At 45.0% G+C, this 26,229-nt stretch overlaps 1 protein-coding gene across 2 annotated transcripts in view; it reads left to right on the forward strand.

Annotated features, from left to right (window-relative positions):
* Positions 1-26,229, forward strand: part of MARCHF10 (membrane associated ring-CH-type finger 10) — a 93,261-nt gene that overhangs the window by 34,620 nt on the left and 32,412 nt on the right. For both annotated transcript variants that reach the window (XM_059147248.1, XM_059147249.1), the window contains exons 4-6: positions 6,897-7,068; positions 19,050-19,184; positions 24,182-25,598. In XM_059147248.1, the coding sequence (XP_059003231.1) occupies positions 6,897-7,068; positions 19,050-19,184; positions 24,182-25,598 (1,724 nt within the window). The remainder of the gene's footprint in view (positions 1-6,896; positions 7,069-19,049; positions 19,185-24,181; positions 25,599-26,229) is intronic.

Here is a 26,229-nt window from a genome sequence, read left to right on the forward strand (position 1 = left end):
TCAAGGTTAATGCAGTTTTGAAGGTTTTAAATTTTCTTAGGCTTGTTTTTATTTTTCCATTATGAGCATGCATTTCTTTTGTAATGAAGAATTATACTTTATAAAAATAGGCCACTGAAACTACAAAAAGATTATTTCACTGGCAAATCTGGAAGGGATGCATGTCCCATGTCCCGCTCTGAAAGACAGATGCTAGTCTTAACACCGTGCTAAGCATTTTTCTACTCAGACCTCCAGCCTCTATTATATTGACTCTCAATCCTTTGCTTGAGTCTCAGAGCCGCTTCCCCACCAACTGACCCTACCTTGCTATCCAGCTTTTGTTCTCCCGCTCCTCCCACACTCTCTGCTCTGGCCCCTTGCCCTGCTGTCTGAGAATCACGCCTGACTTCTTACTCCATCCATACCTTGGCTCCTGTGCTGCCTCTAATCGATTCAGTTACTAGTCATCCTTCAGGTTCCAGAAACCACCACCTGCCTCGTGAACCCTGCCTTGACTTCACATCGTTTTCTGTGAGTTCCTTTGGAATTCAGAATTGGTGCCACCCAACTGATCGCTTAATTAAATGTTGTTTTGCATTTTGCTCGTATGGTATAATCTTCTCTCTCCCACTGCAAGCTTTTTGTCTTCAGGTTCCTTCATGGTGCCTAGCATGGGGTTGAAGACATAGTAGTTGCAAATGATACTTCTCAGTTAATTCCCACATTTTAGATATATTCTTTTGAGTAGGAGGTAATCTTGTAGGTGATCTCCATTTGATGGCCAAATCTTTCACGTTCCTCAGATGCTCCTCTCAGCTAAAAGGGGAATGTGAATTCAAATAAAGAATGGAGGAGAAATACATTGTAGCCACACTGCCCGTGAGAAATCCCCACTGAGGGCAGTCTCAGTGTGCTACTAAACACTACATTGGGGGCGCCTGGGTGGCTCAGTTCATTAAGCGTCTGCCTTCGGCTCAGGTCATCATCTCAGGGTCCTGGGATCGAGCCCCATGTTGGACTCCCTGCTCAGCAGGAATCTGCTTCTTCCTCTCCCTCTGTCTGCTGCTCCCCCTGCTTGTTTTCTCTATCAAATAAATCTTTTAATAAATAAATAAACCTTTTAATAAATAAACACTACACTGTAACATTCAAATTTTAAAAATCCAACATTTCATTTTCCGGCCACATACCACTTCCTTACCCACTGCCCACCACAAAGAACTCTATCCCAGAGAATAGCATACATACTTGTCCCCAAAAGCATAAAAATGTGTCACCACCCAGGTATGTCTACAACACACAAGGGATCAATTTGCATTACAAGGAATACCTAGCAAGTGTCAGGAAATCTGTCATGTTTGCTATTTCAGTAGCTTGCAGCTCTGAGTTTCACCCAGAGGCCATTCTATAGTGAGATGGACAGTAAGCACAAAGCCAACTCAAGAGTCCCACATGCCCGTCCTTCAGTGAGCAGACCCAGTGGTCATCAGACATTAATCATCAAGGCCACTACTGCTTTCAGATCAGTGTCTCAGGCTGAGTCATTCTAACCTGCTAGCATGAGAATCACAGACAACGGCAGGTTGGCAGCGGGAGGGTGGGGGGGGGATCTCTTTACCAAAGTCAATGGTATAGACCAGTGTGCACGATATTTATACATGTGACAGCCCATCTGACTCCAAAAAGCATCTTTTTTTTTTTTTTTTAAGATTTTATTTATTTATTTGACAGACAGAGATCACAAGCAGGCAGAGAGGCAGGCAGAGAGAGAGGAGGAAGCAGGCTCCCCGCTGAGCAGAGAGCCCGATGTGGGACTCGATCCCAGGACCCTGAGACCATGACCTGAGCCGAAGGCAGCGGCCCAACCCACCGAGCCACCCAGGCACCCCACCAAAAAGCATCTTGTGGCAAAAATGGAGACCAAGGTTTATTGTTGATCCTGCTCTTACCCAGCCCCATCTGGCAGCCATATCTTCAGGAGGGAGAGACAAATGGGGTTAAGCAGCAATCTGATTCTGGCAAGTGGTACCTGAGTCCAAAAAACAAACAACCCTGCACAAAAAACGTCAAACCCAAAAAGGGTCACTGATCCTTGTTCTTTACTGTTGTTGAAGTTTACAATTCTAGTAAGCTCAAAACTGTCCTGAACATGGGCAGGGCTTTGCTGCTCTTAGAGTTTTTCTAGATAAGAGAAAGTTTAGCCTGCTTTGTGATATGGCCAGCATTCTGAGTAGAACATGCTAACTTTATGGTTCTTGAATACACAAAGGGGGCCTCCCTATCCAGAATGCGGTTTATATGAGCTACCCTCAATTTTCTAAGGCTGTTTTTGTGTTTGAGGCACAATATGGGTGTGGAGTTTGGAGACTTTGAAAGTACACATTTGCACCCACAGTCCCTTGGTCATCCTTCCCATGTTGATACTGTTTGAATGTCGAGGACCACCATCTTGATCACGGTCCTTCATACTCTCATGAAAACACAATCATTTTGAATGTCAAAAACACACGGTCTTTTCTCTGGCACTAGCTTGACATTACTCTTTTCCTCTTCCCTCTTATTCCCAGCAGGTTGTACCCTGGTCTACACCATGTCAGATCTGCTCAGCCCAGCTTCCCATCACATGACATGTGGCAAAATGGGTTTAGTGTCTCCGTCAATCAGAATTCAGCAGCACACAGTGGGGGAGGGAAGGAGGTGGCATACCAGTAGAGACCAGTTTCCTGGGTCTTGGAAATGAGCCATCAGGCAAGAGCTGAAAGATAAGTTGGTCTTTTCTGTCTCTGACTACTTCAGTCTCCTTTGCTCTACTAATCATCTCTTTTCACTGTCACCTTGCCTTTCCAGACTCGACATTGTTAGGTCTCATATAAAAAATCTCGTCATTCTTACATCCCTGAGGAAATGCATTCCACTCTCAACCTTTGGGTCTCCATCTCCCAGGCCTAACTAGAATCATTATAGCATCACTAAGCCATTACTCCAGTGCCCAGTGCCACTGCATTCTCTGACAGAAGTTCCTTCTCTTCCTCATGTGATTCCTTCTCTGAGAGAGAAAGAGATTTTTCCTTTTTGGAAGAGAGAAAGAGAAAGAAAGAGATTCTGTCTTTTGAGAGAGCCTAGCCCAGGGCAAGGTAATATCTCTATTAGGCCAGAAGAGCAAGTTGGGATTTTTGGAAAACATTAAGTACAAATATAATAATGCTCTAGAAAATGTTAATTTTGACAATAATTTCTTTTAGGTCACATGGCTTCATTAGGACTTTCTCACCAAATTACAAGTAGAGAAAAAATCCTCACATGTATCACATAGCTTGATTTTTTAAAGCTTTTTCTAGTTCATTTTTTAAAAAACATTTTAGACTGGGATTTTGAAAGACAGAGCTGCTTTTCTTCCCTCAAAGGAATAGCAGTGTGCTGTTGCCTCCACCTCCATGTGACATTTCAACTTAGGAACATATGGGGAAAGGAATGAAAATTGTAATTACTATTCAAAATTACAAGAGGAAAAGACTGTTTTAAAATCAACTTTAAGGGGACGCCTGGGTGGCTCAGTTGGTTGAGCAGCTGCCTTCGGCTCAGGTCATGATCCCGGCGTCCTGGGATCGAGTCCCGCATCGGGCTCCTTGCTCCGCAGGGGGCCTGCTTCTCCCTCTGACTCTGCCTTCCACTCTGTCTGCCTGTACTCGCTCTCGCTCACTCTCTCTCTGACAAATAAATAAATAAAATCTTTAAAAAAAAAAAAAAAAAAAAAAAATAAAATAAAATCAACTTTAAATCAAAATAATTTAATTATTAGTTTGATAATCTCTAAACATTGTAAATGTTTTCCATTTACTGTGTGAAAAAGAAATCGTACCGTGTTTTCTTAAGACTCGGTACATTTCTACTGACTACTGATGTTCATAAATTATATAGCTTTTGAAAGAAACCAAGAGTCCAATGAAGGAACTGATCCACGTTCTCTGCTCCCATTTCTTGGGATTAGGTGACAATCCAATAGAATGTTTCATTGGGGATTTGGTTTTGCTCTCAACAATATGTAGTTAATATTCAGTAGTTAGCTAGTTTAATGGCTGAACATGAATGAACAACTAATTGCAAAAGTCAACACTTGCATGGCACTTACTGGATGCTTGGCACTGTTCTAAGTGCTATCAACACTTCTTAACTCATTCAATCCTCAAAGAACCACCAAAAGGTAGACCACTATTGTTCATGGATGAAAAAAATCTGAGAAGCAGAGAGATGAACTAAAACTAACCCTATATCACAAAATAACTCCATGAAAGGGCCAGGATTCACTCCCAGGAAGTCCTGAATACTATGCTTTAGTGCCAGAATTGAGTTACTATGACTTGTTCCATCAAGGATCCTCTTCCCTGGATAATATGATGAGTTTCCATAGAAGAGGATAGAGGAAAATGGCAGATCATAAGAGGACGTGAATAAAGGCACAGAAAGTTGAAATGATTTACTTACGATGACTCAGAGAAGCAAGCACATTCAGAAGTATTATAGTTCCTGCCATTGTGACTTTAGTTTCCTGCTGACAAAACACCCTCTTTCAGCTGCCATTTCTGGACTTTTTGGAATGATTACCAACCAGAAGTAAGTAAGTTTTATGGAACCAGGAACCAGAAAAGGATGTATTCAGAATGCAAGCACACAATTCCATTGTAATAGGCACTATCTAGGGGGCCAAACTTTCTTTCACCTTTGGTGCTATTAAAGGCTTGAGGTATGAGTGGATGAAGGAAAAATAAATATGGCTTAACACCCACCCAATAAAAAGTCTTGTCACCAACCCACTCCTCCCAGTTCACCACTGCCTAGGGCAAGCAAAGAAACCTGCCCTGGCTGAGGGTGATGAACCCACTAGTAATGGTGGACACCATTACTGTTCCTGATACTGTCAACTGAGGGTATTGGTAGTCTGAGCCCAGAGCATCTTTTCTGTCTTTGCATTGGTTAGAAATAAAGGGTTGAGGGGGCCAGTCGGTGAAGCATCTGCCATTGGCTCAGGCCCTCATCTCAAGGTCCAGGGGCTGAGCCCCGCAAGGGGGGGGGGGCACTCCCTGCTCAGCAGGGAGTCTGCTTCTCCCTCTCTCCCTGCCAGTCTCCCCAGTTTGTGTGCTCGTGTGCTCTTTCTCCCTCTCTGAAATAAATAAGTAAAATCTTTTAAAAGAGGAGGGAGGGAAGGCTGAAGAACAGACCCTTGCATGAGCCGGATTATCCACACCCTAATGGCAGGTGTTTGTTTTGGGCAGTTTGTGGAAGAAATTCCATCACGAGTTCACTGTCGTAGGCATCATAATTAAAACCTACCCACATTTCGTACTCTGAAAACAGCCTGTCTCAAGCTCAGGTACAAAATAACGCTTCATCTTTGACATGTCACAATCATTTTCAAGGATTTCTATTAAATTCTCAAATCAAAAAGGAAAATGGAGAACCGATTCATTAAGTCCTTTCTTTTCCCTGTCCCTTATCTGATTTGTTTTCTGAAGCGACAGAGAGAAACAATAATTACTTGTTTGAAGGCTGTATCCAGACTCTAAATTACAAAACAGGACTTATAATCTTAGAGGATAATGATCTGTCCACCTGTAGATTTATACAGTTCTTTGGAAAAGACTGACAAGTAGGGGACTTTTCTTAGAGTTCAGTTTGTCTTACGTTGAGCCCAATGATTCAAAGCTACTCAGAGTATTTTCCTGAGTCAGGAGCCTTGAAATGAAAATGCCACTACTGTCAGCGAGAACGGGGAGGGAGATCAATACACACTCGCCACAGCTGGGGAGTGGAGAAGGGGCGTTAATACAGCACTCTTGCCTACAGAGGACCTTCCAATACTGGACTAATGTGCCTGTGGGAGAACTAAGCGGGGGGGGGGGGGGGGGCGAGGGGGGGGAACCTTGGGGTTTTGTATGTTGCAGTGTTTTACAAATCATACCACCAGGACCTATAACCACAAGGCGGGGGGGGGGGGGGGGGGTGCCTCGGTGGTTCAGTTGGTTGAGTGTCTGGCTCTTGGTTTGGGCTCAGGTCCGGATCTCATGGACCTGGCAGCAAACCCTGCCTGGGGCTATTGTCTCCTTCCTCTTCTACCCCTCCCTCCCAAAATAAATAAATCTTTTAAAAAAATCATAATGTAGGACTTAACCCCCCTCTCATGACCAGGCTTCCCATAGCCATTTTCACTGCTTTTATTATTTCTTTGGTGGGTGTAGTTGTGGCAAAGGATAAAACGATGAACGTCTGGATCATTTTTGTTGTGTTGGGAAGGCTGTGCCAAGCTGCTCTGACACTGCCGGAATCATGATTTGGCTGGGCATAAATTTATATTGACTTCTTTATAGAGAACTGACAAGTAAGGGACTTTCAAGATTAGTCTTAGACTGTACACAGTAATTCAGAATATTAAACCTAGGTCCCATCTTTTCAGTCCCAACACACTATGTAAATTTCCTTTTCATCATTAAGTATATGATTACCGGAAGGAACATTTTTCCTTACCCACCCCCAAAGTGGCTCAAATAACAAAAGCAAGAAGTTTAAGGGCATTGATTGCTTCTCCTGCTTTCATATGTAGCCTTTAACATGAGCTGGTTGGGTTTCCACAAGGGTCAGAAATGCATTCTTTTCATAATGTTCTAAAAGATGAACTCACAGAAGTGCCTTCTTTTTATAGTGTTCTGCAAAATAGACTCATTAACTTTGCTATTATTTCTAATTGATACTTCTAAATGGATACAGTCCATCAAAATCTCCCCGGTAAAAGGGCATATTAAGCATGGCAGGATGCTCCAGTGTTCGTGCTGAAGGAGTCCATGCATTCAGCTCGTCTCTCCTCTGCATAGCAAAGATGACCTACTCGGCAATGATACTCAGACACCTTTCCTTTTTGGTAGAGTTCTGGTGAGGAGGATCCTCTGGCTGAACCAAGACCATCCACCAAGAGTTCTGCGGTTAAGTGTGATTCCAAACTTCCAGCAATTGACCAAACATCAGTCAAACAGAAACATAAAAGTACTATGACTCCAAGGAAAGTGGAGAAAGCAAGCCCCAGCAAACCCTCTTCAGGTGAGTGGCTGAGTTACTGAAACTCACAAAATCTAAAATCCCAGTATTATAGGTAATGACAACAATCAGATTGGTGCTGTTGGCTCCACTTAGTGTTCTCCCAGTGGGGACTTCAGGCTTTGGAGGATCCAGTGATCTTGTGCAAATGGTAAAATTCATTTCAGGATAGAATAGCAGGTCAAGGAGGTGTGAATTACGTAGAGTAACTGTTCTCACTGCCCATATTTTCTGACCAATCATTGGCTTTGTGTGGCACTTGCCTGGAACGGGCACTTTTTCATCTTCTTCACCCTTGGGGAGGGAGGGGGTGAATAAAAGGCATTTGGCCCCAGGTATCAAATTTTATGACTCAAGCAAAAGCATGAAGAGAAGCTTTCAAAAGCATCTGAATGCCATAATTTATAGCCAAGAAAGAGAGTAATAAAGTCCTCCAGTTCTGGGGTTGTCCTCTCTGGGAGAAAAGGGGCTTGATAAATCCTCCCTTTTGTGTGATTTGGTAAATAACTCACTCTTTAGCTGCCTTTGAAGCGGAGACCAGTCCTCTGCTTGAGGCAGGAGTGATTTAATAGTATCCAAAAAGAGGATAAATTCAATTAAAAGCGTAGAGTCCCTCGGGCTCATCCCCATCAAAGCCAACATATGGAGGACAAACTTGATTCCTCTGGGAACAGACTTCGAAGTTGGGGTAACTAAGCAGAAAGGTTTGCCTTCTGCTTACAGTAGAGTGGAAACGATCCAAATTAACTGCTGAGGAATTTGTAAATAGCATACAATTCATTTAAATACAAATCACAACTACTTTCTAATCCTAAATAGCTCTTGTCATGCAACCACCCGTCCAGTTAAGTCTTAATGCATTTTTAGAAAATGGCAGCTTTCCCTCAGATTAACCACCCACATTTTGTTGCTTTAATGAAGTTAAAAAAAAACCCAAAACCAAATTGACTTCTGAAATGATGTCCTTTCAAGCAAAGCCTGAATTCTTTTTCCTTATTTAATCAGGGGAAAGTATCATCAATACTTAACAACTTCTCATTTTGAAAATTTTTAGTAGAAAGAAAGGTTTTAATTCAGCTGTTTAAGAATGGAATAGAGCAGATAAGATCATTCCCCAAATATTTCAAAATACACATTGTAATTTATTGAACTGGGGATGTTTTTAATAGAAAAAAAATTGAATTTAAGTTCGAATAATGCCATTTCATTCATTCAATGTAATTTCTAGCCTTCTTACCAAAACAGGGTAGCTATTCGCAGGGGCTGCTTTCTCATCTGTGGAGAAAAGTCATTAAGATATACAGTTGAGGTCCACAAGATGATTTTGGTCTGTGTGATTAATACAGATGCTTCTCTGACTAAGCAAACTCCATATGGAACTTACAACACTGACAAAAGGAAGAATTAATTCACTTTATATTCTATATATCACGTTTGAAGAATTACTAGCCTGGAAAACACCAAGGTTTAGGCAGGAAAGCCAAGTTGGCAGAAAGATATCTATTTCATCAAATGAGGGATGTTACTTGTAGGAAAAGCTTTTGAAAAAGCAGCGCCTTTATTATCCTCTTAGGACCTTAGACCATGTCCAAGACCCACGCAGGCAGAAGCCGGACTGGGCCCCGGCTGTCCAGTAAGGCTACCAGTCCTGGTTACTGATGCCAGTTGCCACAGAAGCCGAAGCAGTCGCGCAGCAAACTAACAGCATTCGCGAAGCTGGCCAAAAGCAAAGCGTTGGTGTGTTCAGATCCACTCATTTTACATGTGTAGATGCACCCTCAGAGTTCCTTAATTAGCACAGCGAAATGAGAGCCCAGAGACATGGTGAGAATTTAAGCAGAATCTTTTCAGGAAAAGTCTAGTTGAGTGGCGCTAGCAACTCAGGGCGGGGGTTTGGGGGGGGAATCAAATGAATACCCTGCTGTTGGAGAAAAAAGATGATTTGGGGCCTGAATTATCTGGACACATTGATTCAGTTCACTGGGTGAATTCACAGGTCAGGTTCCTGCTTTCCTTCACCTCTGTAGAGAAATATTTTCCTAAAGCTTTCTGGGGGTGATCCAACGTCAGCAGTCAATCACCAAACCTTCTTCCCGTTTCAGAACTGGGGTTCTGTGCAGAACTGAAGCATCAAACCCAAAGAAATTCCTTCGCAACATCTATGTCATAGGCTAACCTTCCCCCACTGAGCTATGCTATTGTATCCTGAATACAATAATATAGCTGGGAAATGTGGCCTGCCTTACATGCAAATCTATGTAATGGTAACTCATGACATAAAGGAGATTTTTCTTATGTCCATGTGAACTACCATCTAGAACCCCTAAGAAGGCTACTTAAAATATAGGAACCAATGGTGCCCTCTACAAATATATTTATAACTGAGAAGGTGTCAGATTTTCACTGGTCTTCACACTCTATTAGAAAGAATTCACGCATTTTAAATTAAGTTTGTGTCTTCCACAAAACTGTTGCTAAGTGAGTTGGCCTGTGATTCTCCGTACTATCTCCCTCCATGTAGTGTTTGGCAAGTGCTTTAGAGTCAAAATGCATCTGGGCCCCATTTCTTATTTGTTGTGTGGCCTTTGGGCAAGTGACTTCTCTGTGCCTCAGCTTCCTCATCTGTAAAGTAGGGGGTGAAAACAGGTCCTACCTGCTGGGACTGCTGTAAAGATTCAATGATAAAACATATGCTCAACCATTATAATGGTTCCGGATACCATAAGCACTTGGTAAATCATAGCATTATGATCTCTAGAATGTGAGAGTTGTATTCACTAGAGAATGAACTAGAAAACCTGGCTTTCTTTGTCTTAATGTTGTCCCCCGCCTTCCCTCAATCTTATTTCCCTTTACCAAAAATCAGAGTTGTATTCTTTAAATCCTGATATAAATGTAGGTACAGACACTTTGGCTACACCCTGAATTTACAAAGCAAAACACAAAAGGGGAAAAAATGAATAATCAGAAAGCATTCACCAAGCCAGAGATTTGCTTTATCTCCAAAAAGACATGGAAAATTCAGGCAGTGAGTCAAGACCCAGCTGTGTCTGATGTGCAGTGGATTCAGAAACCCTATTTCATGAGCAAGGTGAACACTGATACAAGGTGGAAGAGAAGCCTAGCAGTGTTACGTATTTCTACTTCAGAATTCTGTTTGGGTCTGTGAGAAGCAGAGCAGTCTGCAGGCCCAGCGAATGCTGGGGGACAGAAAAGTGCAGGGAGCTACGGTGGCCTCCAACTCCTGGACTCCTGCCTGCATCCTAGACCCCACCCAACCCTAGCCTGAGTTGTAAAGGAGCCACCTCTCCTTTCCAGGATGCATAGAGGCATCCAAAGGCCATTGTGCTGTGGGGTTCTGGCGCCTGGAGTCCTGCAGACCTCTCTGCCTCAGTTCCAGACACACGGGAAATGAGTGTGCCCTCTCCTGTCACCTAGAGCTTGGGCACCGTCTCCTAGTTATGTGCCAGGAAAACGGATCTGGATGGAGTCCTGGAGCCTGCTTCCAAAACCTTGCCCTTTAAAACAAAGCCAAGAGTTCTGAAATTATCCTCACTTATTACTGAGTCCAATGTTAGTCATTACCAGATTCACAATTTGTAGGAGTAGCAAAACCTATTCAGCTTAATAATGGCTTATCATGAAGATGTGTTCTTGTAAAGCTGAGAAAGAGCAGTGAATTTAGATTTAAAAAGATAAATATCTAACATAACTTTTGTCTCTTTTGAGTTGTGAAATATTTATTTGTGGGGCAGCCTGGAAGAGAAATTTGAGGCAAATCCCAAATCTTCATAACTTACCTTGCAAATAAATCCTGATGAAGATTTTCTCAAAAGGCCAAGATTAGTGAATTTCCAGGCAGGTCCACTGGTGCCCCAAAATTTTCCAGGCCATCTTCCCAAGTTAGAAAAAAAGCAAATAAGTGAGTGCTCCCACTTTTATAGAGAGAATCAATTCCCAGTCATTTATGGTAATGCTTCTGAGACAGTGGGGCTCAGGGACGTCACAGAGTCCAGAATTTGAAGTGCTGGCTCAGAATCCTCCTGGCCTACCACTTTATAGCCCTCTGAATGTGAGCTGGCAACTTCTTTGAACTCAGTTTCCTCATCAGTAAAATCAAGTTTATTACCTACCTCACCAGGTAGACAGGAAGATTAAAATCTTGGGGAGAGCCTAAGCCTTAGGTAAAGGTCAGTCCCCAGTCCTCCCTCTGCTTATCAAGCCTACTCCCACCACCACCTGCTGCTCCAGGGTTGGCATCTTCTTATGAGCCGCACAACCAAAGTCATTTTAGTATGAAATGTAAGAGAGGTTACAACTTCACTATAAAAAATTTTAGGCTGGTTGGTTCAATCAGAAGAGCATGCAACTCTTGATCTTGGGGTCATGAGTTCAAGCTCCACACTGGATGTAGAGATCACATAAGTAAGTAAATAAATAATCCTAAAAAAAAAACAAAACTATTTGATTATCAGTGAGGTCATGTACTTCTCCAGTACCTCTGGGATGTTACAAATCCATCCAATCAGCCCTGCTGTCCCAAGGAGAAAGATACCAGGATGCTTTAATTTCCTCATCCATCACCCATTCATCCTGCACTTTAACATTCTGCTCACTGCATGCTTACCTGTCAGGTGCTGCATGGGTGCTGGGGCCACAGAAAAAATAAAACAAACAGAACCGGTCCTCCAGGGACTCACAGCTTAGTGGGAGGGCAGGACACCAACATGTCCCTACAAAGGTAAGTTCCACGAGCTTGTGGTCAGGGACAAGTGGGGTGTAATTCCTAAAGGACAGGAGATGTAGCCAGCGGGGAAGGCAAGAATGATGTGCCCCAGAGGAGGTATGGAGTATGCAAAGGCATAGAAGAGAGAGACAAAAAAGAGGGGGAAAGACAGACACATGTCGAAGAATGGCAAGTAGTCTAGGGCCTTGGGCCTTGAAGCATCCCCAGACTATAGCAGAGGCATCACCAGAGAGCTTGTTAGGAATGCAGAACCTCAGGTCCCAGCCCAGATTTACTGAACCTGAACTTCCCTTTAATAAGATCTCTGCAATGTCTGTAGGCACATTTGAGTTTGAGAAATTCTGCTTTAGGAAGTGTAGACTATAAAGCAGACACCCTGTAGGTAGGCAAAGACCAGGTCCCCAAGGGCCTTGAATGTCCCAGAATCAGCCAGAGAGGGGATCTAAGTGGGAAGTGATGCAATTCAACTGGCATTTTTAAAAGCAGACCAACATGGAAAGGGGACTGCTGGAGGGTGAGGGCAGTCTGACAGAGGCTGAGGCACCAGACAAACTGTAGGTACAGTACACCCAGAGAGAAACAAGGGCTGAGCCTAGATTAAAAGCAGAGGGATTTGGGTCAGGGGGTGGGGGGTGGGGTGGGGAGAGAAGGACTGGGCTTGAGAATGTTCAAGGAAGTACACCTGGCAGAACTTGGTGACCCTTGGGTGTGAGGATAAGAAAAAAGGAGGAACAAAAGAGAAGCTGGAGTTCTGGCCTAGGAAACTAGGCCAGTGAAGGACGCCTTTGCCGAGGCTAAGAAAGCAAAAAGAGAGTGGACCACCTTCCGTGAGTGTTGAGTTTGAGGGGCAGGCAGGCTGGCCAGAAAGAAACGCCAGGAAGCACCTGATGATCCAGGTCTGTGGCTTAGCGGAGAGCTCCCGGCCGCCAGCAGGAATTCAAGGGCCTGGAGTGCAAGGGGGCTGAAGAGTGTCTTTCCTGAGAGAGTGTATGGAGCAAGCAGAGATAATGTAGAGAAAGGACAGAAGGACAAGACAATCACAGAGAAACGATGTGGAAAGTAGGAGCCACTCCAGGAGCCTAGGGAGGCATTTGGAAATGAAGGAACAGATAATCGCATCAGATTCTACACAGGATACAAGTAAATAAGGACCGTCTCCTGCATTATACTGGAGGTAATGATTTTCAACTGGATGGTTCGTGGAATGATGGCATTTTAGAATTGGAACTGATTTCAGCTGCACTTTCCCAAATTTCCCTGATAAGAATCAGCAGGGAAATACATGATTGAAACGCACATTCCGGGTTCCTATTCCTGACCCAGAGCATCAGAATCTCAGAATCTCCAATAAAGTCGCCTGCAAAACCACGTCTTTAACAAGCACTACAGGTGACTGTCATCACAGAGGTTTGGATACCCATCTCAGAGCCTTGCTTCTAGAACTTTAAAGTTGATGAAAGATATCTGGGGACCCTGAGAAGCTTCAGGTTCTGATTAGGTAGGTTTGGGTGGGCCGAGATTCTGCATGTCTAAGGAGCTGAGCTGGCAGGGGACATCCATGCTGGTGGTCGAAGGACCACCCTTAGAGGAACAAGGCTAGAGAAAACACCTGTCTCATTTTGCAGATGAGGAAACAGGTTTCGAGAAGGTAAGCAGTTGATCCAAGGTGACCCAGCTGGTTCATTGCAGAGCTGAGAAATCTGTCACGCACAAGGGGGTCCCTCTGGATCGTGACTCCATCAGGTGCCCACACTCAGCCTCCAGCAAGGCTGGCAGATTAAGTGTGAGGTTAGCGAGCAAATCATTAACTTCACTTGGACGCCTCCCTCGCCCAACTGCTTCTCTCCTCCTTGGTCCCTCTCCCTTTCCACGATCCCACCAGGATCTCTCTGCTTCTTTCTCTTTTCCCAGGCCTCCTCTCTGCAGCAGAAAGGCCAGATTAGGGCATGACCGCCACCTCCTCCTGTGGACAGCTGGAGGACTGGTGGGGGGAGAGCCTTATCTAGGTGAGACCCTGCCAGCCACCGTATGTTGCTGCCAGCACAGCTAATTAGACTGGCTGTGGGAGAGGAGAAGGGACCCAGCGCTTCCACGCAGGAACATGGTGGGGAAAGAACTTTCTTGCGTCTGGCAGGGATGCCAGAGACTATTGGCTGGAACAGGGTGTGATGATGAGGCCATGTCCCTCAGTTAACTCTTCAGTGACTCTGAGATCCAAGCCTGCTGCCGCTAGGACACCTGGACACGCCCGCCGGAAGAACACTTTTTGAGTTCTGATTCATTCACAGGCTTTTTTTTTTTTTTTTTTTTATGTCCTTACCCACCGTGAGTGCTGCTTCCTGACTGCTCTTTTTCTTTTGTGCAGGTGACAGCAGCGAGCACCCCCTGTTCTGTGTTGAATATTCCCCTTACTGCTCCGTCTTTGCTTTGTCCCCCGTTCGGCCGCTCAATTCCAATTACTGCTGCCTCCTCCTGCCACTCGTGCCACCTGCCACCCCGGCGGCCCAGGCCCCCTCCCCCCATCTGCCTCCGGGGCCCATTCCCTCTTTCATGAGCCCCCCCTCCTTGTCCCCGGGGCCCGTGCCCGAGTCCCCCGCCACCCTGTGCTACTTCCCCGTCTCCAGCCCCACCCCGGGGGAGATCCCTGTGCTGTGCCTGCCCGGCCCCAGGAGGCCCAGTAAAATTTACCTGGTGTGGTAAGTCGCCCTAGGCCAGGCACACAGCACAGCAGCGGCAGGGAGAGGGAGACGCGAAGCTTCCAGAAGCCAGGTGGATGGGAGGAGGGCAGGGGGACCGGAGGGCGAGGTCACACGACCAACCCAGGGCGGTGAGGTGTGCAGGGGAGCAGGAAGACCAGACACCCGCTGCCCCTTCTCCCGACCTCCTCCCTCATAGCGCCCCCGGAGTGAGCGACCAATAAAATCCCGTCATCTCGCGAGACTCCTTGGATTTCTTCACTCCCGCGTGGGGCCCTTCCGCGTTCCCCGGAAGCCAGGGGCCACGTGACCAGGCGCAAGGCGACGACGCGCAGGTCCCTGCGGTGGGGCGCGGTGGGCAGGGGGCAGGTGCTTCCCGGGGCTCAGGCTGGAACTGGAAACCCCTTGAGAACTGCGCTGAGAGGGGACAAATTAAAGGGCTCAGTCACTGTTTACATTCCCTTTCCTGCCTACTTATTAGGCCCCACATCTCCCCAAATCAAAAATCCCACCTCCTGGGCTCCAAAATAAAACATATTTATGGTCCATAATTAAGCTTTAATTAAGATCTCCTCTGGGTATGTGAGACGACGCACGTTTCCAGCACACCCAAAGCGGCGAATAGGCGCGGCCTGTTATTTGTGACTGTTCGGAAAGCTGCCTGTTACACCAAGGCAGCACCACGAACGCTTCCCACGGTCTAAAGGAAGCAATACTGTTTTTAAAGAAGACAGCTCTTAGAATCTTGGCACCTCCTAGTCCACAGTGGGGAGGGGGAGAATGTCAAGGTTTAGGAATTGTAAATTTCCCTCTTTCTTTTCGACGTTGTCTCTCAAGAACCGTGTCTGTGTATGGCAAGTAACGTCAAGACCTGACGGATGATCAGGCACCTGGAAGGAAGCTGGACCGTTATGTGGGCTTGGTTCTCAGTCAGCAGGGCCTTGTATAAATATGAGATGACTACCTTTCCCCCCCTTTTTCCTGGTCAAATTAAGAATTACTCCGTCAACGGGCGCCTGGGTGGCTCAGTGGGTTAAGCCGCTGCCTTCGGCTCAGGTCATGATCTCAGGGTCCTGGGATCGAGTCCCGCATCGGGCTCTCTGCTCAGCAGGGAGCCTGCTTCCTTCTCTCTCTCTCTCTCTCTCTGCCTACTTGTAATCTCTCTCTGTCAAATAAATAAATAAAATCTTTAAAAAAAAAAAAAAAAAAAAAAAAAAAAAAAAAAGAATTACTCCGTCAACAATGACCGTGTCCCAGCATCATCAAGAGAACTAGGGCAGACACGTTTGATTAAATAGCTATTGGGTTTCTTTTCTACCGGAGCCATCACCTTGCTCAGATAACTACAAGAGGGTATGGTGTAAAGCAAACCAAAGTCTCCCCCAAATTCACTGGCAGACTTCAGGGTGTTGAGTCACGGTAATGAGACTCCTGAACACAATTCTCTCCCTCCTCTGGAAAGCAAGGGGTCTGTCTCTCCTCCTCCCTGAAGAGTGTAAAAGTGTAAATATAACTTGCGTCTTTCTGCTGGTTAATGTATGTCCCATGCCACAGGGAGGACCATCCTGGAAAAGCCCCAGAGGTCTGAAGTTTGGTTCGATTTGGTCACCGGTAAGGGGATTAGGAACCGCAATCAGGGCCCATACAAGCTATGCAGCTTAGGTTGCCTCATTTGTGACTGCAATTTCAGGTGGTGAAAAAAGAATATTTTGTTAAGAATTTGCTTTTCATAGACTCTAAAGGCATCGCAAGGAAGAAGTCAACGGTACAGCTAAATTGGATTACAATCTTTAAGGTCATGACCAAAATGTCTTACTCATCTTTGTGAATTATTACATAGCAAAGGCACATGGGTATTTGTTGAACAGATTATAATAGAAAGGGAGTTGCTGTTTGCCTTTTGGATTTTATAGAAGATTGAGGGAGGGAGTAGCAAGAAGTGCACAGCAGTGAAAGCTGCTGAATAGATGATTCTCAACCGATGAAACCTACATAACAAGTTTCTGGTCCAGTCCAGTTCTCTCATGGGAGTGACTTCAGATTCCCAATTAGTCGTAGTAATAGTAGTAGTAATAGTAAACTGCTTATGGCAGAAGCTACAGCTACCATTTAGAGCAACTAATAAACACCAGACGCTGAGTGAGGCCATTTATGTACATTACTGCTAAACTTGGCAATAATTCAGCAAGGTAGGAATATTCCCATTTCACAGTTGTAAATACTAAGGTTCAAATTGCCCAGAGTCAGAGGCTCCTGCCCACACTACCAGCTTCACCGCCAGACCTAGTAAAGCAATTTCCAGGTTTTCAGCTTTAAGACTATCGTTTGCTGAAAACTCAGAGACAAGGTGGTAATTTTTGAAAATCATTTTAAAAATCTGGTGCTTTGAAGAAAGATTTTTTTTTTTTTTTGTAAACAAGAAGACAAAATAACCTATTATCTAGTCATCTTGGATGTTTAGCACGAGAAAAAGTTTGTTCTACTTTTGGAATCCCCTATAGTAGCTGGGTAGCTGAACGCATCTTCGGGAGCCCTACAAACTCCACTAAGCAATGACTGTTTGTCCTACAGGAGACAAGGCAACACAGGCTGGCTGAGACAGGGTCCTCATGCTTAAGGAGCTTACCAACCAGTAGGAGAAAGAAGATGCCTACCTCAGGCAATGTTAGAATATGTAAATGCTAAAGGTCCTAGAAATCCTGAAAGTTCTGGTCAAAGCAGAGTCAGAGCAGAGTCAAGGGGGAAAAAAACTGGAAACAGACCTAGGAAGAACTGCTGGTTAGTTCAGGCTAGGGAAGAAAGGTCCTTGGGGAGGAGGATCACGCCCCTGTGATCTGTGAGCGTGTGTGAGGGCGTGGAGAGGGCTGGGGGCATGAGGCTGTGGGCAGTGCAAGCTTCTGCTGCACGGGATGTGAAGGAAATGTGAATATTCTGATGGGATCCCTGCTGGAAATCAAAGCACAATCCTTATGCCTTGGGACCTTTGGGCTGGAGCCCTAAGCCTGCTCCTTCCCTGGTCCCCTGTCTGCTCAGTCAGAATCCTGTCACCTCCTGCCCTGTCATCAGATAAAGGTGGGAGGCAGTTGTCAATGGCTGGGAACTGGGAGGGATGAGGTCCTAGGAGACAAGGGAGAAACCCTTGGTACTGAGGAAGTGTCTCCCTCTCCTCCTCCATGCAGGGTTCTGTACTGTTAAAGCCCCTCCCACCCTCCTCAAGGTTGGGGAAACTGTGTCTCATCACTACCCTACACTCTCTGAAGAATAGATCCTCAGTTTCTAGAGAACTCTCTTCTCTCCCTTCTGGTCACCTCTCCAGGCTCCACCAACTTGCCCTACATGAGCCTTCACGACTGGCAGCCTCCTTTCTAGCATGTCCCCAATAGAACATGGTCCTCTCTCTCTTGGGGGCACAGAACCGAGTGCCTTCCCCTTCTGGGGCCCATCAGGAGAAGCAGGGTGTACCTAATCATTGTATTAAACTCAGCTTCATGGGCCACCATGGAGAACTTTCATTCATTTCCTGAATCTGGACAAAAACTATTCACACAAGCACAACTGATATTTGGGAACATAAATCCAGTTGTCTTCACGGGCCAAGAACGGCTGCTCTCTCGCACACAACTCAAGGGCCTTCTCAGTTTTACCCACGTTGCCTGCTGGCCATGGTCATTTGTGAAATTTCTGAACTGTCCAGGAGGGGATGAGCCAAGCAAATTCTCTTGAAAAGATTTAGTTCAGATAGTCACAATTTGACTAACTGCCTTGTAAACCCAAGAACTTGCAGAGGGGCATGGAAAATACTGGAACTCTTGCCCCAAACTCCACGTGCGCTGATGCTTCTTATGCGCAGAAGGAATGTGAGATTATTCAAACCAATTAGCAACCTGGTTCAAAATGGGAATTTTTAAAAAATACTCATTGGGACCTCAACCCATATTAGCACTCCAGCTACCATCTTCCTGTGAGTTTATCATCCAGCACAGTGGTGCATAGCACACAGCAAAGAAAACAGGTATACTGAGCCCGGATGCCTGGAACCTTTTTGGAAGGCCATGTGAGCTGCTAATAAACCACCTCAGGATATACAGAAACAAAATAGGCTGTGATTCAATCTTGGAAGTGCAGTTGGGGAGAGGGCTTTTGTGTGTCCCAAATGCAGATGGTTCTTGACAATGTTAGCAACATGCCCAACCCAACATCTATGAACGGCAAACTAGACACTTCTTAGCGAAAGGACACACTCCCTTATAGACTCTGCATTGCAGGTGTCACAGGTACTCATTCATGGTGATAACGACTTTGCAAATTAGGTATTATTATTTCATTTACTAGGTGGGGAAACTGAGGCTTCAAGAGGTGAAGTGATCTTCCCGAGCTCACACAGCTCCAAGGTCCCAGAGCCAGGTTCCAAATCCAGTTCTTCTCTGACCACCTGGGCCCAGTTCCCCACTGCTGGGCCCTTTGAGCATTCTTTATGCAGAAGCTGTTTTCCTGTTTAAAAAAAAAAAAATTAATTATTGAAAAGCTTTTACACCTTTCAGCAACCCTGGCATCACAGATTTTATCAAGGAAGAGGAGGCCAAACCTGGGGAGACTGACAGTCAGCCCAGAAATGCAGAACCCAAGAGTGCCGGGGGACAGAAGCAGACTGAAGGCACAGGCCCTCAGGGGACCAGGTAAGGACTCGTGGCTCATGCATCTTGGTCCTTGGAGAGAATTGACTTGAACTGTTACCTGGTGAATTCTGTATGGTTTTTAGACACGTGTGCTTTTATGTGGAGGACAGTGTACCTTAAAATGAAATGCTTAAAAGGTTTTGAAAGCAAACCATTAGTTCTAGTTCCTTCTTCAAGAGGAAGAAGGCTGCCAGGAAAAGGTAGAGAAGGTAGGTAGTTTGATTTTATTCCTTCTCCAATTTATTCCATTAAGCGTGATTGTGCATCATTTTAAGTGGAGGGCAGCCATTTGGCCTCTGGAAAGGGCATCTGGGTGGCAGGTGGTGGGGTTGGGGTGGGGAACGAGGGTGGAGAAGCAGTGTGCAACTCTGGGGATATCTCACCTGGCCCAGGAGGGATGGATGGGTGTCTGTGGGTGGCAGGCTGCTCACGTCCCACAGGGATCTTCTCACTTCTGATCCAGGGTTTCAGGATCTCAGTGTGTAAGAAAAAACATCGAAATAAATATATGCTTTATTTCCAAACACTGGTGCATACCCCCCTCTTTCAGGCCTGAGCTTCCTAAGCCATGCTGCTCCACTGACCACATTCCCCTCCCCTGTGGTGGCAGAAGACATAGGACCCAAGGAGTCTCCATGGCACTCAAAGAAAGTGACACTGGATAGCCAACCTTGCCGTGGACCTAGTCTTCCCCTTGGAGAAACCACTGAGCATCCCACTTCACCATGCAATGAATGCAGTTGGCTATATTTTAACATGTGATCTATGCTTTGGTGGACACCTGTAAATATAGGACACCGTAGTGGCTTGGATGGCTTGGAAGTAGGGTCAATGAGAGCATACGTGAATCTATAGCAACCGGATGTCACAGGCTCCTAGTGATCTAACACCTCCTGTTGAGAAGAGAAAACCTGTCTTCTAATTCCTCCAATGTCATCTTTCTCCTAGCCTTGGAGCCAAGGGCTGATCAAGCAGACACTCTGGATTATAGTTCCCTTGTCTAAAATTCAAGATAATAAAATCTACTTCACTGTAATGCTGTAATAACTAAAGGAAATAATGTATTGATCAGCTCTAGTGGGCACAAATTATTATTAGTTTCTCTCCTGCCATCTCCCCAGGGACCTTAGTAAACCCCTGAATATTATCTGAAAGATGAGGTTCCCCATGCATAGAACATTTCTGAACCCATGAGGTTTCCATACAGTCTTCCGCCTGTACCCAGAAGACATCTTCTGCTATCCTGAAATTCACTGAGAATTTGTCCCAATTTTCTGGTATATATTCAGTTTTCTCTTACATAAGGATAAGGGCTCCTTGTCTTCCCCCAATTTTTTCCTCGCTAGTCTCTAATTTTTCCTCTCACATGCTAAAGTGGTTTGCATAAATCGGAGTAGGAGCCAGATGTTTGAATTGTATCGGGGAGAGATTTGAAGCAAATGTGGCAAAGAGGTAATATATAGAAAGCTCTTACAAATCAATAAGAAAAAACATGAGTCCCTAATAGAAAAATGGGAAGAGGCATAGCAGATAATTTCATAATAACCTAATAAACATTTGGACAAAAAAAAAAAAAAAACCAAAAACCAAAACAAGTTGAATCTCACTAAGTAATACATGGGAATTTGCACGAGAGCAATCTGGCCTCCCAAACTGGCTAAGGTTTTTAAAATAATACTCAATACTGGTAGTGAAATGAGTAGCATTTCCTGGGCACTGTTGTGTCAGATGCTATGCCAAGCCCTCGGCATGAGTTGCTGGTGACACAGCTATGAGAGATAGGTTCATATCCTACCTGTAGGATAATTACAAACTGGAATTACGCAACATCTGTGAAGTCTTTAGAAGGGTCAAATCTTTGATGTAGCAATTCCACACCTACAAATCTGGTCTAATGAGACACACAGTGGAAGTTGTATGAGCAAGGACATTTATCTTGGGGTAATTTGTAACGGCAAAAACCATGAAACAACTTACATACCCAGGAATAGGAGAAGAGTTAAATTATGATACATTTATGTAATGTATCTTAACCTGTACTTAATATCCTGTTCTCAAAGAATAATTGAATTTAATGGCAGGAGATCATGCTCACAATAAAAAGTTTTAGGGAAAGAAAGCAGGACATAAAGTTGGATGTACCCAAATATTCCAATTTTGATTTTTTGAAGAGGTAAGGCTAGGTAAGAGAGCTCAGAGTTGTAAATCCAGTGCCATCAGGGAACAGACAGATGTGGCAGGAGAAACACATAACCAGGGCTGTGGAGCCTGAGGTAAACCAGAACATACAGCCTCCACGTGAAAGTGGTTGCCTCAGTGTTCAAAGGTTGAACCAAAGCCCTACATAGGATGAAAATAACCCGGGGGTCTTGAGTTGGCAACCCACCCCTGAGTTCCTGAACAGGAGCAATGGCTATCTGAGTTTTGGACTATGGGTGATTTTGTTTTCTTCATCTTCTGAAAGTTCCAATATTTCTTCAAATGAAGAGCGACTACTTGTATAACCAGAGGAAAAAGTTCAAAGCCTATGGCTCTTGGAATGTAGGAAAACTACTGGCTGGTCAAGCACATAAAGAAGTTTAGATCGGACAGAGCCAGAGGGCAGACAGGGGCCTTTTCTGGCTTCATCTTGTTGCCTCTAGAACATTCCGTCGCACCTCGTTGAACTCCCAGATGTGGGAGGCGCCCCCACTTCTAAGTTAAAGTCCACACGGGGTCCCAGATGCATTCGGCAGAATCTGTAGGGTCTGGTCTATGAATAGTACATCCCAGCATACCGAAGGGGGTGTTTCATCCGCGCCCCAGAGCTATGAGATCTGCTCCCTCTCAGGTAGACATAAGAAATCAGATTAAAATAGAGTAAATATACAATGGTGCCACCTGCCACCTTTAGGGGAAACACGTCAGGAAAGGGTGATTGGACCTTTCAAGAGAAGGCGGTGGTGGTGGCAAAGAGGGTGAAGATGCGTTCCTGGGCTGTGCTGGGACCCGCAGGCATCATCCTACTGTGTTCTGAAGCCAGTGTCCCTGGGTGGCACCCCCATAGCTTCCTTGAAAAAATTGTGGTTCCCGCTGAGTGTCCAGTTCCCCGTTTCAGAAGCTGCCCTAATGGCTCATTTTGCGTTGGTGTCTCCTGAAGTCCAGATTAAACTGGCTCAGGGCAGAGGGGCTGCTACCTGTTCAGGGACAGACCAGAAGATTTGGGTCCCAGCACTGAGCTGATCTCCAAGGCCCTTCATCAAATTCAAAATGAAAAGGAATCAACCAGAGCCTGTGTTTCCAAATCTCCTGTTATCACTTTTTCCACCCGCCCTAAACTATCCAGAGAATTCAGTGGGTCACACAGAAGCATGTGTCCCTCAGACCACGATCCAAACCAGCTCCACTCCTGTACGAGCTGCTCAGAGCTCCCTGGAATTGCTGATTCATCTCTTACTGGGGTTTCGAAAACCCACGAGGGGCCCGATAGGAGAGCTTAACTGATTTCTGGAAGAGCTGATGAGTAAAAACGCGCACCGTGTCGCTGAGTGTCCCATGCAGTTAACAATAAAAGAGGCTTACAGAGTATTAGGACGTTAGAAGCTGGTGCTCCCCGGGAGGCCCTCAATTAAAGTGAGTCAGTATTGACTTGGCCCTTGGCTCGGCCAGATGCTCTGAGGATTTGCAAATCAAATCCTTGCCTGAGCTAGTACCGGCACAGGCCTTCCCAAGCTGGTGGAGTCCTGTCCCCTCTGTGGGGTGAGTGGCTTTAGAAGCTGAACAACAAGGACAGCAGTGCCTCGTTAGATGCTGCAGGACGCCATGAGGGGACCCGGGCAGGAAGGCCAACGCCAGGAGGGAACAGAGAGAAAAACAAAGAGAAATGGAATCAGAGAAGTACTTAGTGTCCTATCCACATCGAGAGGGTAAAAAACCGTGAACAGCACACACAGCATCACAATGAATTAAATGGATTCTCATTTTCATGAGGAAATGGAAAGGCCACCCAGTTTCTTAAGGGGGACTCAGGGTAGGGACTGAGAACACCATAGCGTCAGGCAGGCTTGAGTTCAAGTGATCGCACCATCATTTACTAGAAATACGATCTCCAGGAGCCTTGGTGCCCTTGATTATAGTGTGGTGTGATTGTGGTACCTGTTTCATAGGGTTGTGAGGCCCAAATGTGTGTATGTAATGCAGTTAGTATAGTGCCTGGCCCATTCTGTACACACCCTCAGTAAGTAGTGCTTAATCATTATTTTTATAAGGCAGGTTTTGACCACGTGACTTCACCGCTATTAATTCCTACTCATTTGGGCTCTTTGCCTCCTCCTTCCTGTACATCTCTTAATACTTTAGAATCAGGGGGTAGAGGGAAGAATTCTCTCATACCAAGAGGTTATAGATCGACTGGAGGCGAATGACAAAGACAAGGTAATGATCTCATGAGAGAGTTATAATTTTTATCACACTAAGCAGTAAATATAACCAAAATCATCAGGGTAACTGGATACCAGCTTCTAGAGCCTCCCCCCCCCCCATCTGCCAAGGTAGATTATATTTTCCTTAAGATTTTGCAAAGCTGTGTGTGAAGCAGGAGTGTCGTAAATGTACGCTGAATGAAACCAGATGAGGAGGCACTGGTGGTTTTCATGGAGGGCTGGTTTTCCTTCTCCATAAATACTGGAATGAAAACCGTCATTCGAGAGACTTCCCCATTACCAGCCCTGGCTGACCTGGACTGGACAGTCTTCCCAAAAGCTTCCACAGAAACAATCTGTATCCTCAGGGTCACCCCGTCTCCCCAGAACCAGCCTAAGCTCCACAAATGTACAAAAGAAGCAGTGAAAGAAAGCTAATTCTACTGTTGTCCTTTTGTACATCCAGCCGTCTTAACCAAGCATATTTTCTTCTCTAGGCTTCTTTGTTGACTTGAGGGATTTTCAGTGTTGGTGTTAAGGGTCTTTCATCCATGAGCACCTATAGTAAAACAACAAACTTGTCTTTTCTGCATGCAGATCCAGTAGTTCAACAAGAGGGCCCAATGTGGACAAGTGACACTAAGCTGAAGAGGCCAACTCGAGAGAGAAGAAACTTCGTCTCATCCTCACAGTTAATGACCACGACTGAGAATACCCCTGAGAGAGCCAAAAAAGGAGACCCAAGTGCTCTTTCCCAGAATGAGCTATATCCAGGCCTACGTCAGGCCTTCCAAGGAACAAACAGTCCTCAAATGTTGAGTGAGTCCTTGGGGCCACCACTCATAACCACCAACCCGGGAGGACCAAGAAGGGCACCATTTAGGTTCAGAGACGAAGATTTTTATTCCATTTTATCATTAAACCCTGGCGGAGATGGTGATGACACTGAGGAAGAGACTCTTGTCGAGGAAGAACTTTTGTTGGCTGGTATGCACCCAACTCGTTCTCCTTCCAATCACAAGAGAAGTCGCTTTCTTGGGATATCGGCCACTCAGACCAAAAATAAAAATTTTGAAGAAAACCCTGAAAATTGGAGAGCTAATTCCAATTGGAGAAGAAATGAGTCCAGTTATGGCTCCTTAAGAATAAGCAATGCAATGGAGCCCGTGACCAAACCTCCGCCTCTTGGGCCAAGGGTGTTTCAAGACCCCAAGCTACCTCCTGGAGGATCTCCTAAAGAGAATGACAGTGGTGACAGTAAACATGAGAACAGCGCTTTTCCTTCATGGGACACCAAATCTAGTCTGGATGGTGACCTCAGTGCTGAAAATGTATTTAGAGATTGTATTTCAATGGAAGACAGGTCTGGTACCCATGATTATGAAAGAGATTGGCATGCCTATCTAAACAGCTCTAGTAATTCTCTTGACTATTTTCTTTCTGGTAGATCAACAGCTCCAAGATCACCAGCGAGTTCATCTTACAACACTCCTGGATCATTAATGCATTCTGCTGCGAGAGGAGATACTCCAGTAGACTCGTCAATGTCATCTACCTTAGTTCAGAGTGCAGACTCAGAGGGAAACTCAAGGTTTAGTGTTCGTCGACCACTGTCCCCTATTAGAAATAGGAATCTATTTGTCAGTGCTGAAAACCATAGTTATTTTCCAGTAAACAGTGCACATGAATTTGACGTCAGGGGAGAAGAAGATGTTACTTTAACAAGCCCATCGCAGGGGGCTCCATTATACACAGAAGACCTCTCACTAAATCCTGAAAGCAACTTGTCCTTGGTGGAGTCTTCCAGCTCCTCTCCATCAAGAATGAACATACAAGGCCATTTGCATGTGCCTGGGTCCCTGCAAGAAAACATACCCTTTACTTTCTTTGCAGTCTCTGATTCCCCAAATCAAAATGATAATGGAAACGGACTGGCAGTCTCTGCTTTCACAGATGAAAAGGAAGCCATTACGATAAAGGCAGACCCTGAGAAACTCAAGAAATTACAGGAAAGGTGAGGAATTTTCATAATTGGATGTACACACTTTTAAAAAAAAATTTTGTGTTTCCCAGGTAGAAATAACCAGTGCCTTCATTAGAGCATCATGGGAATTTTAAACTCATAGACAGGCCATTCTTTGGCATTTTAATGCTGCTTATATCGAGGAAATTGTCTATTTTGTTGCTCTTAAGATACATGTATCTATGAGGAAATGTTTGGTCTTCTAGCTCAATCTCTTCAGTATTCCTGAAGTGTTTTTTCCTTGAATACTGTTACTGTAACTTTAAGGAAGGCAAGTTTGCTAGACGTAAGGGGTTTTGAACTGCTGTGTAGAGCTAGCGTTTCTCACCAGCCATTAGGAACCAGGATTTTTTTTTTTTTTCATTTTAACAGTTTTTATTTCAAGTCACATAGAAGATTACTTTACTCTTGGATCTTCTCAATTGTTTCTTCCTTGTATTTGCCCTTTTCCTTTCCTACTTGGCTAGATTTGGCTTTCTGTTCAAGGATCTTTTCTTTTTTCTTTTCCTTTTTTTTTTTTTTTTTTTTTTTTTGACAGAGATCACAAGTAGGCAGAGAGGCAGAGAGAGAGAGGGAGAAGCAGGCATCCTGCTGAGCAGAGAGCCTGACGCAGGACTCGATC

The sequence above is a fragment of the Mustela lutreola genome, chromosome 15, assembly GCF_030435805.1.
Source record: "Mustela lutreola isolate mMusLut2 chromosome 15, mMusLut2.pri, whole genome shotgun sequence".
Taxonomy (NCBI): domain Eukaryota; kingdom Metazoa; phylum Chordata; class Mammalia; order Carnivora; family Mustelidae; genus Mustela; species Mustela lutreola.